We start from the raw sequence: 16,528 nt of genomic DNA on the forward strand, positions 1-16,528 counted from the left end.
TCTCCAGTTTTTATTCATGTCTTTGTTTATACAGAAACATGGCTGGTTATCTCAGCACAGGGCTGAGCACTAATTGATATTTGCACAGTTCTGAGCATGTTGATGTTAGTCCTGCTGCAGAGTCCAGAGTTCAGAATGACTAAGTACTCCTGGGACTTGCTAAAGGTGAAAGCATCATGAACAGGACATTTTTTGATTTTATCAGAACCAAATTTGCTGATATGTGGAAGAACTGTATCCTGTAAGGAAGTGATCCCAGAGGGTGGGATCTGGGAATTGGACAGGATGAACTTAACATTCAGGACACCATGCAGACCAAACGTGGATACGTGTTCCTCAAACTGTTTTCTTGGCTAAACACTCAAGGTTGCCTTTACTTGCTTTACTCCTGGCAATGCAAGAACATAATACCAAACTGTCAGGTTCTATTGACTGCTGTTGAAGCGTATTTAAAAGCACAAAAGTGGGAAGTGCTATGGAGAGTTTATGTAAGTGAAAGACAAGGGAGGTACATCACCACTTTGTATCCTGGATGGAAGCAAAGCTGTTTGGCTGCACTGGTCACCTTGAAGGGATAAGGGGCATCTGTTTCTGCAGTAGGACTTCTGTATTTTATCTCTCAGGTATATCCAGCAGGCCACAAGGGGAAAATAGTGACAACAGATAAGCTGTTCTCACAGCTGCTTTGGTTAGGACATGGACTTCCACAAACACAATATAGAATCCCTGAGAATTTAAGAAAATTACCATGGATATGTTACAGCATAGTAACATTCTGGTGTTTTAAATCATCATGGCTAGGCTTCGTGAATGAATACTTACATCTCTAAATGTTAGTGCTAGTTAGTTCTGGCTGTATTACTTCTCATTTGGATGCAGAGGGTTCTCAGATAATAAATATTAGTATGGTTATGGCTGTTATAGAGATAAGGGAGCAGATGGAGGATAGGGTATTTCATAGGATGTAGGCATCTTCTTAATAATTGCAAGCTCCAGCTTATCACTTCTCCTGATTCCAGTATTATTGGTCTCGTCCTTCTGTGGGATTTGTGCATCAGTTGCAAACTACTGCAACATTTTTTTACCATAACGTGAATGGTAGTATCTGAGCATACCTGATTATGTGGTATGCTATAGTCAGCAACAAAGAGGCTCTTGTCAACACAGAGGTTTTTTGCTATTCATTAAATAATAGGAAAATTTTCATGTTCAGATTTCAACTAGTTGTACTGGGGCCAAATTTAGGAGGCCAGATAGTTCACTCTTCAAGACCACAGAACAGCAAACACTGTCATGTTATCCCATAGGGGAAATCATAGGAAAAGCAAAGGTAATGTAGAATGGATGACATCAAAAAAACAAGATTACAGAGTATCAAACGAAGTGCTTGCATCAGAGCAACATGTCAGAGGAAATGGAGCTTTAATGGAGCTCTTGTGATGAAAGCAACACATTAAACAATAGAAACTGTTTTGAGATAAAATTAATGTTCTGCTGCTTTTGTTTCCCATTTGTCAAGATGAGTGCCAGGGCTGGTGCAAGATGAATAGGCATGGCCAGCTGAACCACAGGGATCAATGGCATCTTCCAATCTGATGGCAAAATGAGCAACTGCATTGGTTTAATATTGTAAAAAATACTGTAGAGGCACACCCTAATGGTCACCACAATTGGCTGCTCCTCATGTGTTGGAACCAAATCCTCCTCAATAAAAATTTGGTTTATAACCCCCAGGGCTGTAATAGCTTGACATTTTGAAATCATATTAGCAGCTGCTGGAAGTAAAAATCTCCCTAGTCTGGTAATCTAATAAATTCTTTTAGTTAAATATAATAAATTACAGTTACTGAAATGCATGTTCCTTTACCATTAGTCTTTTAGCTTGTTTTCTTCTCATTTTAATTTGAACATTGTTAAAATGGCTTTTGTTGTTATATACTTTATTATTGCCCTGCTCCACTTATTGTAAACCATTTTCTTCAATATGTCATTGAAAAGCTTTCACTGGAAAATAGTTTCCAGGCAGTTTTCTACTTGATCAAAGCTTTCAAAACTGCAGCCACAAGAAATGTCACATTACTTTCTGGACTTTATCAACAGTACATAGCCAAAATAGATACAGATTTGTAGCAAACAAAAGAAAGCAATTGAATAAATCTTTATTTCTATATCAGTGCTTTTTGAATCAGCACTGATCTTGGTGTAAAATTAAATTAAAAAAAATACAGATAATCACAGAATCAACTAGGTTGGAAAAGACCTGAGATCATCGAGTCCAACCTGTGACCTAACACCACTCTGGGCTATGGCACTAAGTGCTACATCCAGTCTCTTCTTAAATACCTCCAGGGATGGTGACTCCACCACCCTGGGCAGTCCTTTGCAATGTCCAGTCACCCTTTCTGTGAAGAACTTCTTCCTAATGTCCAACCTAAACCTCCCGTGGTGCAGCTGAAGACTCTGTCCTCTTGTCCTATCGCTGGTTGCCTGGGAGAAGAGACTGACCCCCATCTGGCTACAACCTCCTTTCAGGTAGTTGTAGAGATTAATTTTATTAGTTGTAGGTTAATTGTAGGTAGCTGTATGTTAATTTTATTTCCATGGTGGGCAGCAGTGGTGGCAGGAACCCCTGCGGCACCTCCGGCTCCCCGGTGGGGGCCGCGCTGCCCTCAGGGCGCTTCCTGCCACCGCTCCTGCTGCTGCTGGCGCTGCCCGGTGGCACCATGTCTGCGGCCAACACCGTGCAGGGGTTGTGGCTGGAGGAGAGCACAACACCGCCCTAGGCCACGGCAGGGCTACCCATGGGCCCCTCCAGCTGACGGGACAGCGAGGCCCCGCTGCGGCTCTGCAGGCTGTTAATGCTGTCGGGGATGTTCCACGGGCTCAAGCTGGGGCTCATGACGTTCCGTCCCATGGAGCTGCGCAAAATTTACAACTGCAGGACGGGGAAGGAGAGCAGTTACTCCCGTAGGATCGCTTGCATCTGGACGAAAGGGAATTATCTTCTCTGCTCACTGCTGTTGGGGAACATGCTGATCAACATCACCCTCTCCATCCTCTTCCTCCACCTCATCGGGTCCGTCATTGGCACCATGGTGGCTTCAACCATTGGGATTCTGCTTCTTGGGGAGATCACTTCCCATGCATTGTGCTCCCAGCATGGCCTGGCTATGGGTGCAAAAACCATCATGGTGACGAAGTTCTTCATGCTGCTGATGTTACCTTTGTCCTACCCCATTGGCAAACTCCTGGATTGCCTCTTCGGCCAGGAGAAACTCATCTGGTGCAACCAGGAGAAGCTGTTCAAGATGCTGAAGGTGATGGAGCCTTAGAATGACCTGCTGAAGGAGGAGCTCAACATGATCTAGGGATCTGTGAACCAAGACAATGGAGGACATGATGATCCCGCTGCCCAACTGCTCCATGCTCGTAGACATCCTCTCCATCTAGGACCCGGTTTTTGTGGCCCCTGACAACTGCACCACCCCTCAAACCATTTAAAATAAAGTAAAATGCACTTTAAAAAGAATTAATTTAGCAAACTGAAAGACTAAACTAGGGAAAATAATTTTCAAGTGTTCATTAAGTGTTCTGTAACAGCTGTTCACTATGATTAAATATGCTTTTATATCTGCAGGCAATATTTACAGTATCTCACCTTTTTAGAATACAACTCAGAATATTAAGTCTAGGGTTTTCAAAAGAAATGTCTCTATCCTCCGAATGCTTCTTGATACTTGAAACCTCCCGGCAGGTACTGAAAGACTGCAATGAGGTCTCCCCAGAGCCTTCTCTTCTCCAACTCTCTCAGCCTGTCTTCGTAGAAGTGTTGTTTCAGACCTTTAATCATCTTTGTGGCCCTCCTCTGGGCTTGTTCCAACAGGTCCACATCTTTTCTGTGCTGGAGACCCCAGAGCTGGATGCAGCACTCCCAGTGTGGTCTCATGAGAGTGGAGTAGAGGGGCAGAATCACCTCCCTTGACCTGCCGGTCACACTTCTTGTTAATGAGCAAGTGAACTTGCTCGACTGCAAACTGGGGAGCTGCTTACTCTTCTTTCTTTGACCCCATCAGTCATGAATAGTTTGCAGCATAGTAGCTCAAGTTCAATAGAAGAACCTGAGAATTACCCCTTCTTCCTACTTTCTAACATAGTGAGGAGACCAACAGGTTGTGATGCAGCAGGTATGAGACAACCTCATACAAGCAAGATCTGTCTTCCATGCTGCCAGTGACTTCTTTAATAACACTCAGGATGTATATTAAACATGGTCTCTAATAAACACCTCTGCAGTGTTTGTATTTTAAAGGAAAATTATGAGCCCTGTTGTCAGCCTTTGAAGATACATCATAAGCATCAAAATCCAGCAGTGGTTTCAAGCCTGTACCAAAGATCGGTGCCAAGTCTCTGAGAGGAATTTAATTTCTGACACAGTGGTCTCAGCAGTATTTCCTATGGAAGAACTTCAATATTCCCATTATTCTTAGCTGACTAACACACTCTAGGGAACTTGGAAGTGTCATCCAGACTGAAGATCTCATTTCTAGGGCCAGGCAACTTCAAGTTAAGGCTGATATTGCTGAGTGTCATAATATTACTTCCCTTTTTGGGCTGTAGAATTTTATTTTGAAGTGGTAACTAGGATTTTCTCTCCTTCTGTCAACATCTTTCTGAAAGGATCTAATAAACCTGCTAAGCAGATGATGGAGTTTTGCATGTGGATTGCTGGTTTCCTCCTTTAGAACTGTCTATATGTCACTCTAATTAAAATCCTAGCAGTTTATTAAATTGCTGGAATGAAGAACCAGCAGGATTTTCAATCTTTGTACTTTGCAAGACCTTTCCCAGCTCAGAGTGCTTTCCTTCAGTATCAGTGAACCAGTAAGAAGTCATACAGATTTATCCTTTTTCCTCTGAAAGTAGTGTTGTGTTTCAGAGTGGTACTGCTGCTTGTTCACTGCAGAACATAAGCTTACAGAATCCAAAGCCTTTTTTATTAACAGCAGATGTAAAGTAGTTCTGTCCAAATGCCAGGGTTTATTTGATAACAGTGATATTTTTTATACCATATCTATGTTGAATAAATTCTCTGGCTTTTTTTATTAAATATCTAGAAGAGTTATTTGCATGCTGGACGTATACACTAATCACCTTTTTTATTTTATTTGGAAGGTGTGATTTCCTGAGAGTGAATGGTTAGTTTGACAGGTACTCTGAAATATCGGTGGAAGATATGAGCATATTTGAAATTAGACCATAAAAGAACTAATAACTAATAGGGGTTGATGAGGAAGAGGGAAGTAAAAGACTTGCATGCAAAATTATTTTTTTTATTTTCTTTGAAATGATGTATGATATTATGGGATTGGCTGCCATTCCAGAATCCGTGTGCTGTTGCAAATTAAAATGGTTTTGAAGTTGTTCAAGTCAACCATTTCATAATCATCTTCTGTGTCACAAAAAAAGCTTTTATGTGACAATAAGCTTTCTGGGATGTTATTAAATCATTTAATCCAGTTGTTTGGTGAGTTCCATGCCTTGATCACTTATAACCATGAAAGATTATGTATACATCAGAGAAACAGTTTTTTGATGAGTATGTTTATTTTGCTTGTTGAATTTGTAATGCTGGTGTTTTGCTTCTACTTTCACTTCCACTTAATCCAAGGAGTTCTTTTGAGTAATTTCTTTCCACACAGAATGCCTTTCAGGAAAATCACAGAATCATAGAATCATCTAGGTTGGAAAAGACCTCAAAGATCATCAAATCCAACCATTAATCTAACACTGTGAAGTCCACCTCTAAACCATGTCTCTCCGTGCCACATCTGCATCTGTATATCTTTTCAATACCTCCAGAGACAGTGACTTCACCTCTTCCCTGGGCAGTCTGTTCCAGTGCTTGGCAACCCTTTCTTCTTAACATCCAATCAAGACTTCCTCTGGTAGAACTTGAGGCCATTTCACGTTCTTTATAAATGCAGCATATTCACTTTCTTCCCCACAACAGATCCACAGCTTTTCTTCCCCCCGTTGCTCTTTGCCTGAATACACTTTTTCACATGCATGGCTCTGTAAGTGAAGGTGGCTTTAATGGGATTGCTCACACTCTTAAAGGTGTTCCTGGTTTTGGATATCTGCTGAACAGAGACATTATTTTCATTTGGCTTGATAGGATTTAGATTCAGGTAGTTATTTCTAACAAATTCTCTGGGCATCTTATTCACCTCTACAGGACCCAAAATTTAACACTGTGTATTGGAATGCTATTTTTATAGGACAATAAAAATGTGGCTCGGGAACCAGTCCCTTACCAAAGGCCAAGTGGCACATTGTCCCCATTGCCGAGGTCATGCTTTTTGACAGCTGGTTTACTCCAAGCAGAGCTCTTCAGAGCAGTTTGTAAACAAGCCAGATGCTGAGCCAAGTGGGCAAACCTGGGTACAGTGCTTTGACCATGCCAATTGGGCCTCATCTTTTATTTAGCAGTGTAGGGGAGCTCTTTGAGCTTCACTTAGTTGCAAGTTGTCCCTTGAGCAACGTTGAGGGTGAACTTGCCTCATTCATAGGACTGGCTCCTCCTGCTCTGATCATAAAGCAGAGGGTAGTACTGCACAGGCAAGCTTTTGGAGACCTTTGCTCACATAGATGAATGTAGGATGGCCCTGCTGAAACATGGGACTGCTAAGTGGGGAGGCATGGACACAGCATCTAACACATTTCTGGTTTCTGTGTGCTGGTTTACATACTTCAGCAAATAAAACATGGTTATATCAGCAGAGTGTATTTATCTTTGGCTTCTGTTTGGCACTTCCACTTGCAAAATTGTTACAGCTGGAGTTGTAAGCAAATGATTTCTTTATTATTCATAACAGCAGGTGCTGCAGCAGTCTTTTGGCTAGCATTGTACTCTCTTGGTCCATGGTTTCTATATATTTGATTAGATGGTGCCATGCTGTTCAGATGGGTTGCTAGTCCTCCAATAAATGTATTTTGTTACACAATCAGCTTTACAGGGCATTATCATTTCTATAAATCACTTTTAGTTGGCAGCTCTCTGTTGCCACTTGGGATTGTTCCAGCAATAATTTGCATCCTTTTTGTATGGCATTCTAAAAAGATCTTAGAAGTTAACATAGCCTGTGTATGATTTTAATAGCTAGTGTCCTTCTGGCAGCACTACAACACAGGAACCAGCTACCCATGAAGGACTGACACATTTATTTTTGATTCATGTATCATTTATGTATTCTTCAAGAAGCACTTATCCCAAGATTCATTACAGCAGTTCAGGTATCCACCTCCACCAGGCTTGTGCCAGAGTTGGGATGCTAAAAATCTCTCTCTGAAGAGTGGAGGGACAATATGATGTGCCACTCTCAGAAAGGCATCCCAAAAACCTGGCATACTGATGTGGGACCTGTCTGTCCCTTGCCAGTTGATACAGCCTGTGACTGAATTTTCCACTTCTCTATGGAAATGAGATGCTTTGCCACTAATGAAACCTGATTTGGACTCAGCCACTCATTATTTTCCCATCTAGAAGTGACCATTTCACTTGGTCTCTGCTGGCTAAAGATAGGTTAACTTCAGCTGCTGCTCAGGCAGACCTTTAAAAGGAACAAGAGGCTATTTTTGAATGAACTTGCTTAGCAGAAGGGAAAAAACCTGTAGTATAGCTGTGCTTTTCGAATTATTAAGAGAGATGCTTAATCAATTCAGTTCAGTGCTTAGAGGAATTTTCCAATATCTCAGTAAAATTCTTCACTAAATAAAAAGTAAATAAAAAACGTTTTCATAGACAGATTCCTATCAAGGCTGCAGAAGCAATATTGACTGAAGAGATAACAGAGAGCTGTGCATCTGATAGAAAGGTGCAGATGGTTGTCCATATGGGGACAAGCAGATAACAAGAACAGGGAGTGTGTCACTGCAAGGCACAGGAGTGCTGTTTCTTCAGCTGGCTGCAGACTGGGCATTTCATACCTGTGTGTTCACTCATATCTGTGGAGGAACACACAGGAGGAATCAGTTCAACCTTCTGTTTCATTAAAAAAAATAAATAGGTGCAGTTTCACCCATTATGCTAGTTTCATTTACAGGCTGCACTGCTGAGAGAGTTGATGGATCTGTGAAAGGAACATGGGTGATATGCATTTAATCACTATCAAGAACCTCCTCATTTGGCCACTGAAAGCTATTAAAGAGAAAAGTAATGGACCAAGAGGTGCATCCAAGTGTGGTGTTAATGGTACCCCTTTTATTTAGCATGGCAGACCCAAAGAAGGGAGGTGAAAAATATTAAAAAAAAACAATACAGCAGGTCAGTTTGACCACGACCCTCAGACAGAGGAACCCTCTCCCGGTCACAGATGAACAGGAAACATGACTCTACCACTCTGAGCTGTTCTAGCCACAGTGACGTGTTTCCCACCCATCAGTGGAGCTGCCCACACATCTTGCCAGCAGCCTGTCTGCTCCGTGAGCCCCACCAGCACAGTTTCAGGCATGTTCCAGTGTGCTGGACCTCATGTATCCTTGCAGCAAATACTCTTCTTGTGCCAGAGACTGCTTCTAGGCTCACTCACTGCAAGACAGGCGAACCTGGTTTGAGAATGGGTGCAAGGCTGTCTTTAGCCAGCAAAACTAGTGTGGTGGGTTCAGCTTGGCTGAACACCAGGTGCCCACCCAGCCACTCTATCCCTCCCCTTCCCAGCCGGACAGGGGAGGGAGTAAGGTGGGAAAAGAAAACAACACAAATCGTGGGTTGTGATAAGGCAGTTCATATTTATGCAAAAAAAAAATCAAAAGCAGTGTGCACGCGCACAAAGCAGAAGCCAGCAGTTAATCTCTACTTCCCATCAGCAGCAATGGTTGGCCACTTCTCTGAGAAGCAGGGCTCCAGCACGCATAACACTTGTCAGCAGGCAACCATCAGAGACAATGAGTGCCTCCGCTTTTATATCTGGGTTGATGCCATATGGTATGGAATATCCCCTTGGTCAGTGTGGGTCAGCTGCCTTCTTGTGTCACCTCCCAGGATCTCGCCCTCGATTGAACGTTACCGTGCTGTGCTCAGTAGTAGCCAAAACGGGTGTGTTATCAACACTCCTCTAGCTGCCAGTGTAGAGCTGCTATGGGGAAATAAATTCCGCCTCAGCCAGACCCACTACAACTAGCTATTCCACATGATTTTTATTGATGAGCTCTGGATTTTATGCCTTATGTAAGATGGTGATGATTAATAATTACATATATTGCCATCCTGAAATGTGGGACTTATTTGAAGGAAAAAATGTAAATTATTAAAGAAAAATCACTTTCTTGCAGATGCTGTTTCAGAAGCCAGGCAAGGAAGAAGCAGGTAAGCCTACATTACTTCTTGAAATGTTCTTGGTGTCTCGTATAACCATGCATGTATTGATGGAGGATCCACAGGAGTCTCTGCTGTCATATAGGTATTTAGTGCAGTTGCAATGATCACTTCTATACTGCTGTTCATGGCCTAGTGGTGTAGGATTTAGGTGGTTCTTAGGAAAGCTGATCATCACCTTTTGACTTACACCTTGCAAGGTGTGTTCTGAAATAACAGGGATAAACTCAAGCATTTGTTATTGGTGTCAGAGTGGGACTAAAGGTCTTGCCATGGCACTGGGGAGTGTGAGGTGAGTCGAGGTGAGGTGCGCTTCAGAGCTTTTTCTGGTTCAATGATCACACAGCAACTAAATCTGGTGAAGAGGCTCATTACAGAGGAAGATTTTTCAAAAAATGTAACAACCCCCTGGGCCTTGTCCCCAGTCGCAGGGTCAATGCCTGATTTCCCCTTTAACAGGAGCTCAGTAGCTGGTTAATGCACTTGTCAACATTAAAAGCATTAGTGAGTTTTACCGTTATGGAGAAATTATTTAGTTTCAGGGAGGCGCCAAGATCAGAGCAGTTAGTGGAGCTAAAGATTCAGATACCCTGAACTGCATGTACATTAACATGCTAGGAGCTAAAGAAAGGTTTGGATAGACATATATACACACACAGATCCTGATTCAGCAAGATACTTAACACACAATTAAACCTGCATTTGACAAAACCAATTAATTGCAATGGGCGTAAGAAACTGCTTGGATGATTTGCTTAATTGAGAGTAAATGTCCTTATTAAATTGTAATGAAGCACAATTAAGAAATATAGAGAAAAGAAACTGCTTCACAGAATGTGAGTTACCGGAATTTAATAAGAACCTAACAGTTTTGCAAAAAGAAATGTCCCCAAAGTCTAAGGGAATCCTCATTCTCACAAAAGCCTTTGCCAGCTAGAAATATTTCGGTCATAAACCAACTGACCTCTGGAGTCACCCATTTCTGACTGGTATTTCTGTTTTGTTAGTCGATATGTGTGCAGTGTGTGTCAATTAAAAAGAAAGCAATTGCACTTCACTGTTGTAATTATCCCTCTGTCCCTAGATGACTTCGCATCTTTATTTTGGCCTGAAGGACTAGATTAAGCCAGTTTACTCACTCAGTGATTTCTTCTTGCATCTGTCTCTGATCTAAACTGCATCCTCAGTTCATTCCAAGGGCCACCCTTAACTTGCTTAGAATCTGATGAACGCAGCCTTTTGTAGCCAATGTCACTGATTCAGTGGCTCTGCTGGCAAACGTGGTGGCTTAGCAAAATGCCAGAAACCCTGGCTTAGAAAACTCAGGTCTCCATAGGCAATACCACCTCGTGTACTTAAAATTAAGTCAACAACATATGAAGGCTGGTGAGTGTAGTGTAAATATAAGTATTTTCATTCAAGCTGTGTACACTCTAACTTTTTCTGCTTTATGAGTTGGATGTGGATTTATTCCATGATGGTAATTGCCAATGAAACACATGCCTGTGCTTTTCCAAAGCTAAACAAATTTCATAAGTTCTGAGATTGATTGAGCAATTGCTTTAATTGTGTTCATTGCTTGGACCAAAACCACTCTGTGCCACCAAAGGCTTGCTTTATAAAGAAAACACATAAATGGCACATATATTTTAGTTAAAACTAATTATTTTAGAAGTGCTCCCATTTGATAGTATGATTGATTTTTGAAATGCTTTACTTTTATGATAATATTAATTTTGTCACTAAAAGAGATAAAGTTTTAGCACCCATCTTAACAGTAGACCATGATGGTTAAAGATCTGATGACTGCAGGCATGGAAGAAGAATGACAGGTCATTTTCTGACACAGTTTGGTCACTGAGGTGGAACTTTAATCATAGAAATCCAGCATATGATAGAGCTGGTAATAAATTGATCATTAAAATACTTCTGACAGAAAATGCCTATTTCTTCAAACAGAACCATTTTACAGGAAAGGTTAGCATCCACTAATTTCTGTTTCAGATCATTTATGTAAAATAGGCACACAAGTCTCAACATGAGAAGATTTAAGTTTTCAAAGTGAGATGTTTAGATTTTTATTTGACTTAGAAACTTTTGGCTTTGAAATTTGTTACATTAAAATATTAAGAAAAAAAAAGAGAGAACAAGAAAACATGATTTAAATTACAAGAAAGGCCAAATCTATGTCTTGAACTGAGGGAGAAGGGTTATGTCCAGATTTGCAATTGTTAAACATTTCAGATATTTTCTGTGTTTTCTGCATAAGAAATTTTTTTCTGTTTTGGAATTTCTTGCACGACAAGAAAACCATATCTGCCTGTATCAGCCACACACTGTTCTACTCAAGTTCATTTTCTGCACCGTTTTCCCCTTATATCCTCACTTCTTTCTCATTCCCTTTTGTAATTTCTTCTTCTGACCTCTGTCTTGGGAAAAGCTTTGTCAAACTAGAGCTCTCAAGGGCCAAAAGAGTTATTTCTTGGAGTATTGCTGGGTCAGAGTGGGACAGTACCCTGCCCTCCCCACCAAACAACACTTCTAACACCATCCTAGAAGGAGCTGGGGATGCACAGGGCAGCTCAGAGCTGCTGCAGCTGGGCTGGGTACTTCTGCAGCACTTTCCACAGGGCTGGGCTGTCCTCAGCTTCTAGTTGTTCTCCATGTAAACCATTTTTGTTTGTGAAAGGGAAAAAAAATCCCACCTTTTGGAGTGTTGTTCTCTCTCTTGCTTGCATCTTATTTATTTTGTTTTCGTCAAATAAATGCATACTTTGGGGCTTCCCCTACCTGGAATTGCAGTGGGTGCCTCACAATATGTTAAGCAGGATACCTGAAATGTGTCTAAGAAAAGCCGCAGCTGTATGGACCACCCTGCCACGCCAGGGAACCTCACTGGAAGTATTGCCGGCAGTGTCACTGCATTCTAGCCAGGCCTTGTGCTGTTATTTCCAGATGTAATAACACTGTTACTTATATCAGTGCGTGCACTGGAATTAACGATGTTCTGACCATTAGAAAAAGAATTAAATAATGGTATGATGTGACTCTTGAGGCATGAATTTATTCTGCTTTCTATTTTCTTTAATAGTGACAGGATGCAGCATGGCTCCCTGGGGACTGGGGGAGACCATTCCAGGAACAGAGGTCAGACACAGCTACAGGATGAGGCCTGGGGACAGGGATGGACCAAGGATGGGATGGGATGTCAGTCTGCAGGTTGGGTCACATGGCTGGGCAGCACTGTGGCAAAGAACAGCCCTACCACAGCATCATGGGGCTGGTATGGACAGCCCTGGGTTAGACTGGAGTTCCACGAAGACTTGGACATTTATATAATTGCACACTACTAGATAAATGCAAAGTTATTACGACTTATACCCAGGTTGCAAGTGTGGTGCCCCCACACCCTTTAAGATGTAGTTAGCAAAGTGCAAGGGACAGTAACAAGAGAGGATGAGCAGTTTGGAGTGGAAAAGCTGGTTTTCCCATGGACAAGCTTACCTTTGGCCTGTAGGTTAGCAAGTTGTTTGCTGACTTTCTGTAGAAGCTGTAGACAGGAAGGCAATTCACACTTGTACTGCTTGTATGTGATGGCATTAATAAGCAAGTGTTATGGATATGTAAAAAATATTCTATGGCTTTACCAAGACCTGTGAAAACAGCTGCTTCATCCACTGAACCCTACTTTCTTTGAGAAGGAATATGGCAATCCTGGTGTTAACTGTGGTTTCAACCATTAAACCACATTCCTGCTGCCATTAATAGATGATGTCATTAATAGGACTTCCCCAGTCCCATGGCCATGCAATAGACCACTCTGTTCAAGTCATCATCATCAATGCTTTTCTTCTCATACTGCCAGGTACATAACACCAAATGCAGTCTGCACCACCTATCTGTATTCTGCACTTGTAACACAGGACATCCTAATTGTCTGCTGTGGCACCCCAGAGAACACCTTGCTGTCCTAGTTAGACCAGCTGGGACCAGCTCATCACTGTGTAGGTGTAACCCAAAACTGTGTATTCTATACCCTTCCATGCCATTTCCCAGAAACTGTTATCAATAGACCATTTACAGCAACTGCCCAGAGCACGCCTGACCCCTCAGGCTATAAACTGGGTGTTAAGAGGCCTGTGAGATAGGAGGATGCTCCTGTCCTCACACTCACTGTGGAACTCCCTGCCCTGAGGGAGGTACTGGGCATTCCTGCCTGAACCTGAGGATATATAATCTTGAGGTCTTGGGACTTCAGTACCACTTGTGGGATCCAGAGAAGGACCAGAACTTGGACTGGACAGCGACCACCACTCTCAACCAGACTGCGACCACCACTCTCGACTGGACTGCAACAGCACTCTCGACCAGACTGCAACAGCACTCCCAACTGGACTGCGATCACCACCCTCAACTGGACTGCAACCAGCACTCTCACCAACAGGTTTTCCCTCTCCTTTTACTTTGGACTCAGGGGGACCATGTGGGGCTCAGCATGTGGGAGGGGGGCCCAATGAACACTACTCTGTTCATGCCCCAGGGTGCTGAGTTATACATCTGGGTTTTGTGGGTTAAAACCAATTGTTTGTCTGTGTAATTGTATTTATTGTATTATTTTTATTAAATTGTTATTCTGACTTATAATTTCTCTTTTGCGATGGGTTCATTTCCCCTGCTGGTTTACCTTTAAACCAGCATACTTGCTTAGCTGCTCCTCTTGCCATCAGATTGCTGCTGGGTTTGTAGGTCACCTGGGGCAATCCATATTCGTAGCTGGCTGACTGATGCTTTGGATCCTTACTATCTTCTAGTATATTTCTGAGTGAAAAACATTGTACTCAGATTGAGCATTCTAGCTGTCTAATGTATTTTAAAGTTATCACCACATAGCTCAAGATGACTAACACAGAGCACACTTCATCACTGGTAGGGAAAATGAGCCTTTACTTTGCTGACAAAAATTTGAAGTCAGATTAAAAGCTGACACATACTCTATTTTAGTGGTATATATAAAACACTAAATATAGCAGCATGCTCATGTATTTGCTGATGCATGGTAATACAGTCTGTAGCAGAACAGCAATGGGCTGGCAAGGAAGATGGTGCACTGCAGTAATATGATAAAATCCTCATGTGACCTTGGCCATTTCAGAAGTACTCCACGGATAATTGTGTATCCTTGACTGATATATTACAAAATTAAAATAGAGGCAGTTTTGGTCCCAGGGCTTTAATGAGCAGCCTGATCCTGCAATATTTGCCCAGGCATAATGCTAATTGACTTTGAGGAGAGGTCTCCATAGTGTAAGAAATCAGAACTATGCTATATAGCAGCTGTATATGAACAACTGCCAACAAAGGGCCTGATTCTGGGAAATGGGGGAGAACTGCAACTCCATCTGGCTCTTGTTAGAAACTAGGTAGTTGATTCATCACAAAATCAAACCTGTGTACAGTAGTTCCCACTGATTACATATTTTTATGTTTCCTTAGTCATAAAAGGTTTTATGCTCCTGTTTTTATTTTACCTCTGCTGCAGTCCCTGGGCAAGAGTTGTGGGCTAATCACACTCTGAACAGGGAAATGCATGTGGCTCACAGAACCATAACCTGTTCCGGGATTTTTCTCTTGCTCACAGGGGAATGGAGAAGGTGATTTCTTTCAGCTTTTCACTTGCCATGGATGCCTGGCTAGTGTGCTCGTAATGAAGCTGAGGCTGTGATTGTGAGCCTCCTCTAGCCATCCTTTTCAGGAGAGAGCAGCAGCTGGATTAGACATTCTGCAGTGCCTCCCAAGACCTAGACAGTACTCATGTCTCATGCTGTCATTACTCCAGCTGTAGCAGTTTACCCAAGATGAGAACGTGACCTTAAGTAAATGGGGAGAATAAAACATCCTTATCCAATGATCCCGTGCATTTACTAGAAAGCAGAGTGGGGTCACTTTGACATGTTTCCAGCACAAAGTGGAGATGCATACTTTGGACTGAAAAATGAACAGCATGTTTTTCTCAGCAGTGGTACAGTGAAAGTAAACTAGTGAATAAACCCAGCTGTTTGGTGGCCTTGGCCTGTTAACTAGTTATGCTCTGTATTGCTCAGATTAGAAGTAGGTAGACTTGGTGCTTGTCCTGCAGTCAGTGCACCAGAGGGTCCTTTCATTTGGCTCCTGTTATAACTTCTCTGCAGTGCCAGTTTGGCTCACAAAATTAGGCAGTGAGATTGCCTCTTCCTTTCATAACCAGAAATGATAGAACAAAGCCCTTCCTTATTCTTCTAAAACGGGAAATATTTGCTGCTCAACCCTTATTGATATACTGGAGCAGTTGAGGGCAAACTGTGATCCTCAGCTCTCAAAAGCAAGAGGAAAATGAGAACCCTTGCTGTTTTGAAAAAAAAAAAAATCACAACAAAAATGGGTATATTAGAAACATATATATTTACTGTTTTAGAATGTAAATTATAGACAAAAGCTTGATCTATTAAGGAAGTCATCTTAAAGAAGACAGAAGTTTTCTATCAACCTGCACCTCAGGAAGTCTTTCGTCATCCCCATATCACCATTGGCCAATCAGAGCTCAAATCAGTCCAGCAGTTTAATTACCTAGGTAGCCTCATCTCCTCGGATGGTAAGATTGATGGGGAGATAGACAACAGGTTAGCAAAGGCATATAGTGCTTTTGGAAAACTCCATAAAAGAGTATGGTGTAATAAACACTTGAAGAAAAGTACAAAGATCAGTGTTTACAGAGCCATAGTGCTGTCTACTCTCTTATATGGTTCCGAATCATGGGTCATCTACGCCACCACCTGCGTCTCTTAGAACGCTTCCATCAACGCTGCCTCCGTACAATCCTAAACATCCACTGGTCAGATTATGTGACCAATACATCTGTTCTAGAACAAGCAGCAGTCACAAGTATTGGGGCCATGTTACTGAGAACGCAGCTGCGTTGGGCAGGACACGTCTCAAGGATGAAGGACCACCACCTCCCTAAGATCCTGCTCTATGGTGAACTTGCCCCTGGCTGCCGCATGGGAGAAGCCCCGAAAAAAAGATACAAGGACTCCCTGAAACAACATCTCAGCCTTGGCCATATTGATCAACATAACTGGTCTACTCTGGCCTCCAATCAGGAGGTCTGGAGACACACCA

General features: G+C 42.2%; 1 protein-coding gene and 1 long non-coding RNA gene across 4 annotated transcripts in view; one reads left to right on the forward strand and one right to left on the reverse strand.

Annotated features, from left to right (window-relative positions):
* Positions 1–16,528, forward strand: part of STARD13 (StAR related lipid transfer domain containing 13) — a 294,079-nt gene that overhangs the window by 116,050 nt on the left and 161,501 nt on the right. For all 3 annotated transcript variants that reach the window (XM_027651028.1, XM_027651021.1, XM_027651039.1), the window contains one exon: positions 9,331–9,364. In XM_027651028.1, coding sequence (XP_027506829.1) covers positions 9,331–9,364 — 34 coding nt within the window. The remainder of the gene's footprint in view (positions 1–9,330; positions 9,365–16,528) is intronic.
* On the reverse strand, positions 869–14,292 carry LOC113950836. Its single transcript, XR_003528899.1, has 3 exons — positions 14,281–14,292; positions 4,204–4,216; positions 869–972 (listed from the first exon to the last, which is right to left on the reverse strand). It is a non-coding gene; the product is annotated as an uncharacterized LOC113950836 (long non-coding RNA).

This window comes from Corapipo altera, unplaced genomic scaffold, assembly GCF_003945725.1.
Source record: "Corapipo altera isolate COAL_440 unplaced genomic scaffold, ASM394572v1 0, whole genome shotgun sequence".
NCBI lineage: Eukaryota > Metazoa > Chordata > Aves > Passeriformes > Pipridae > Corapipo > Corapipo altera.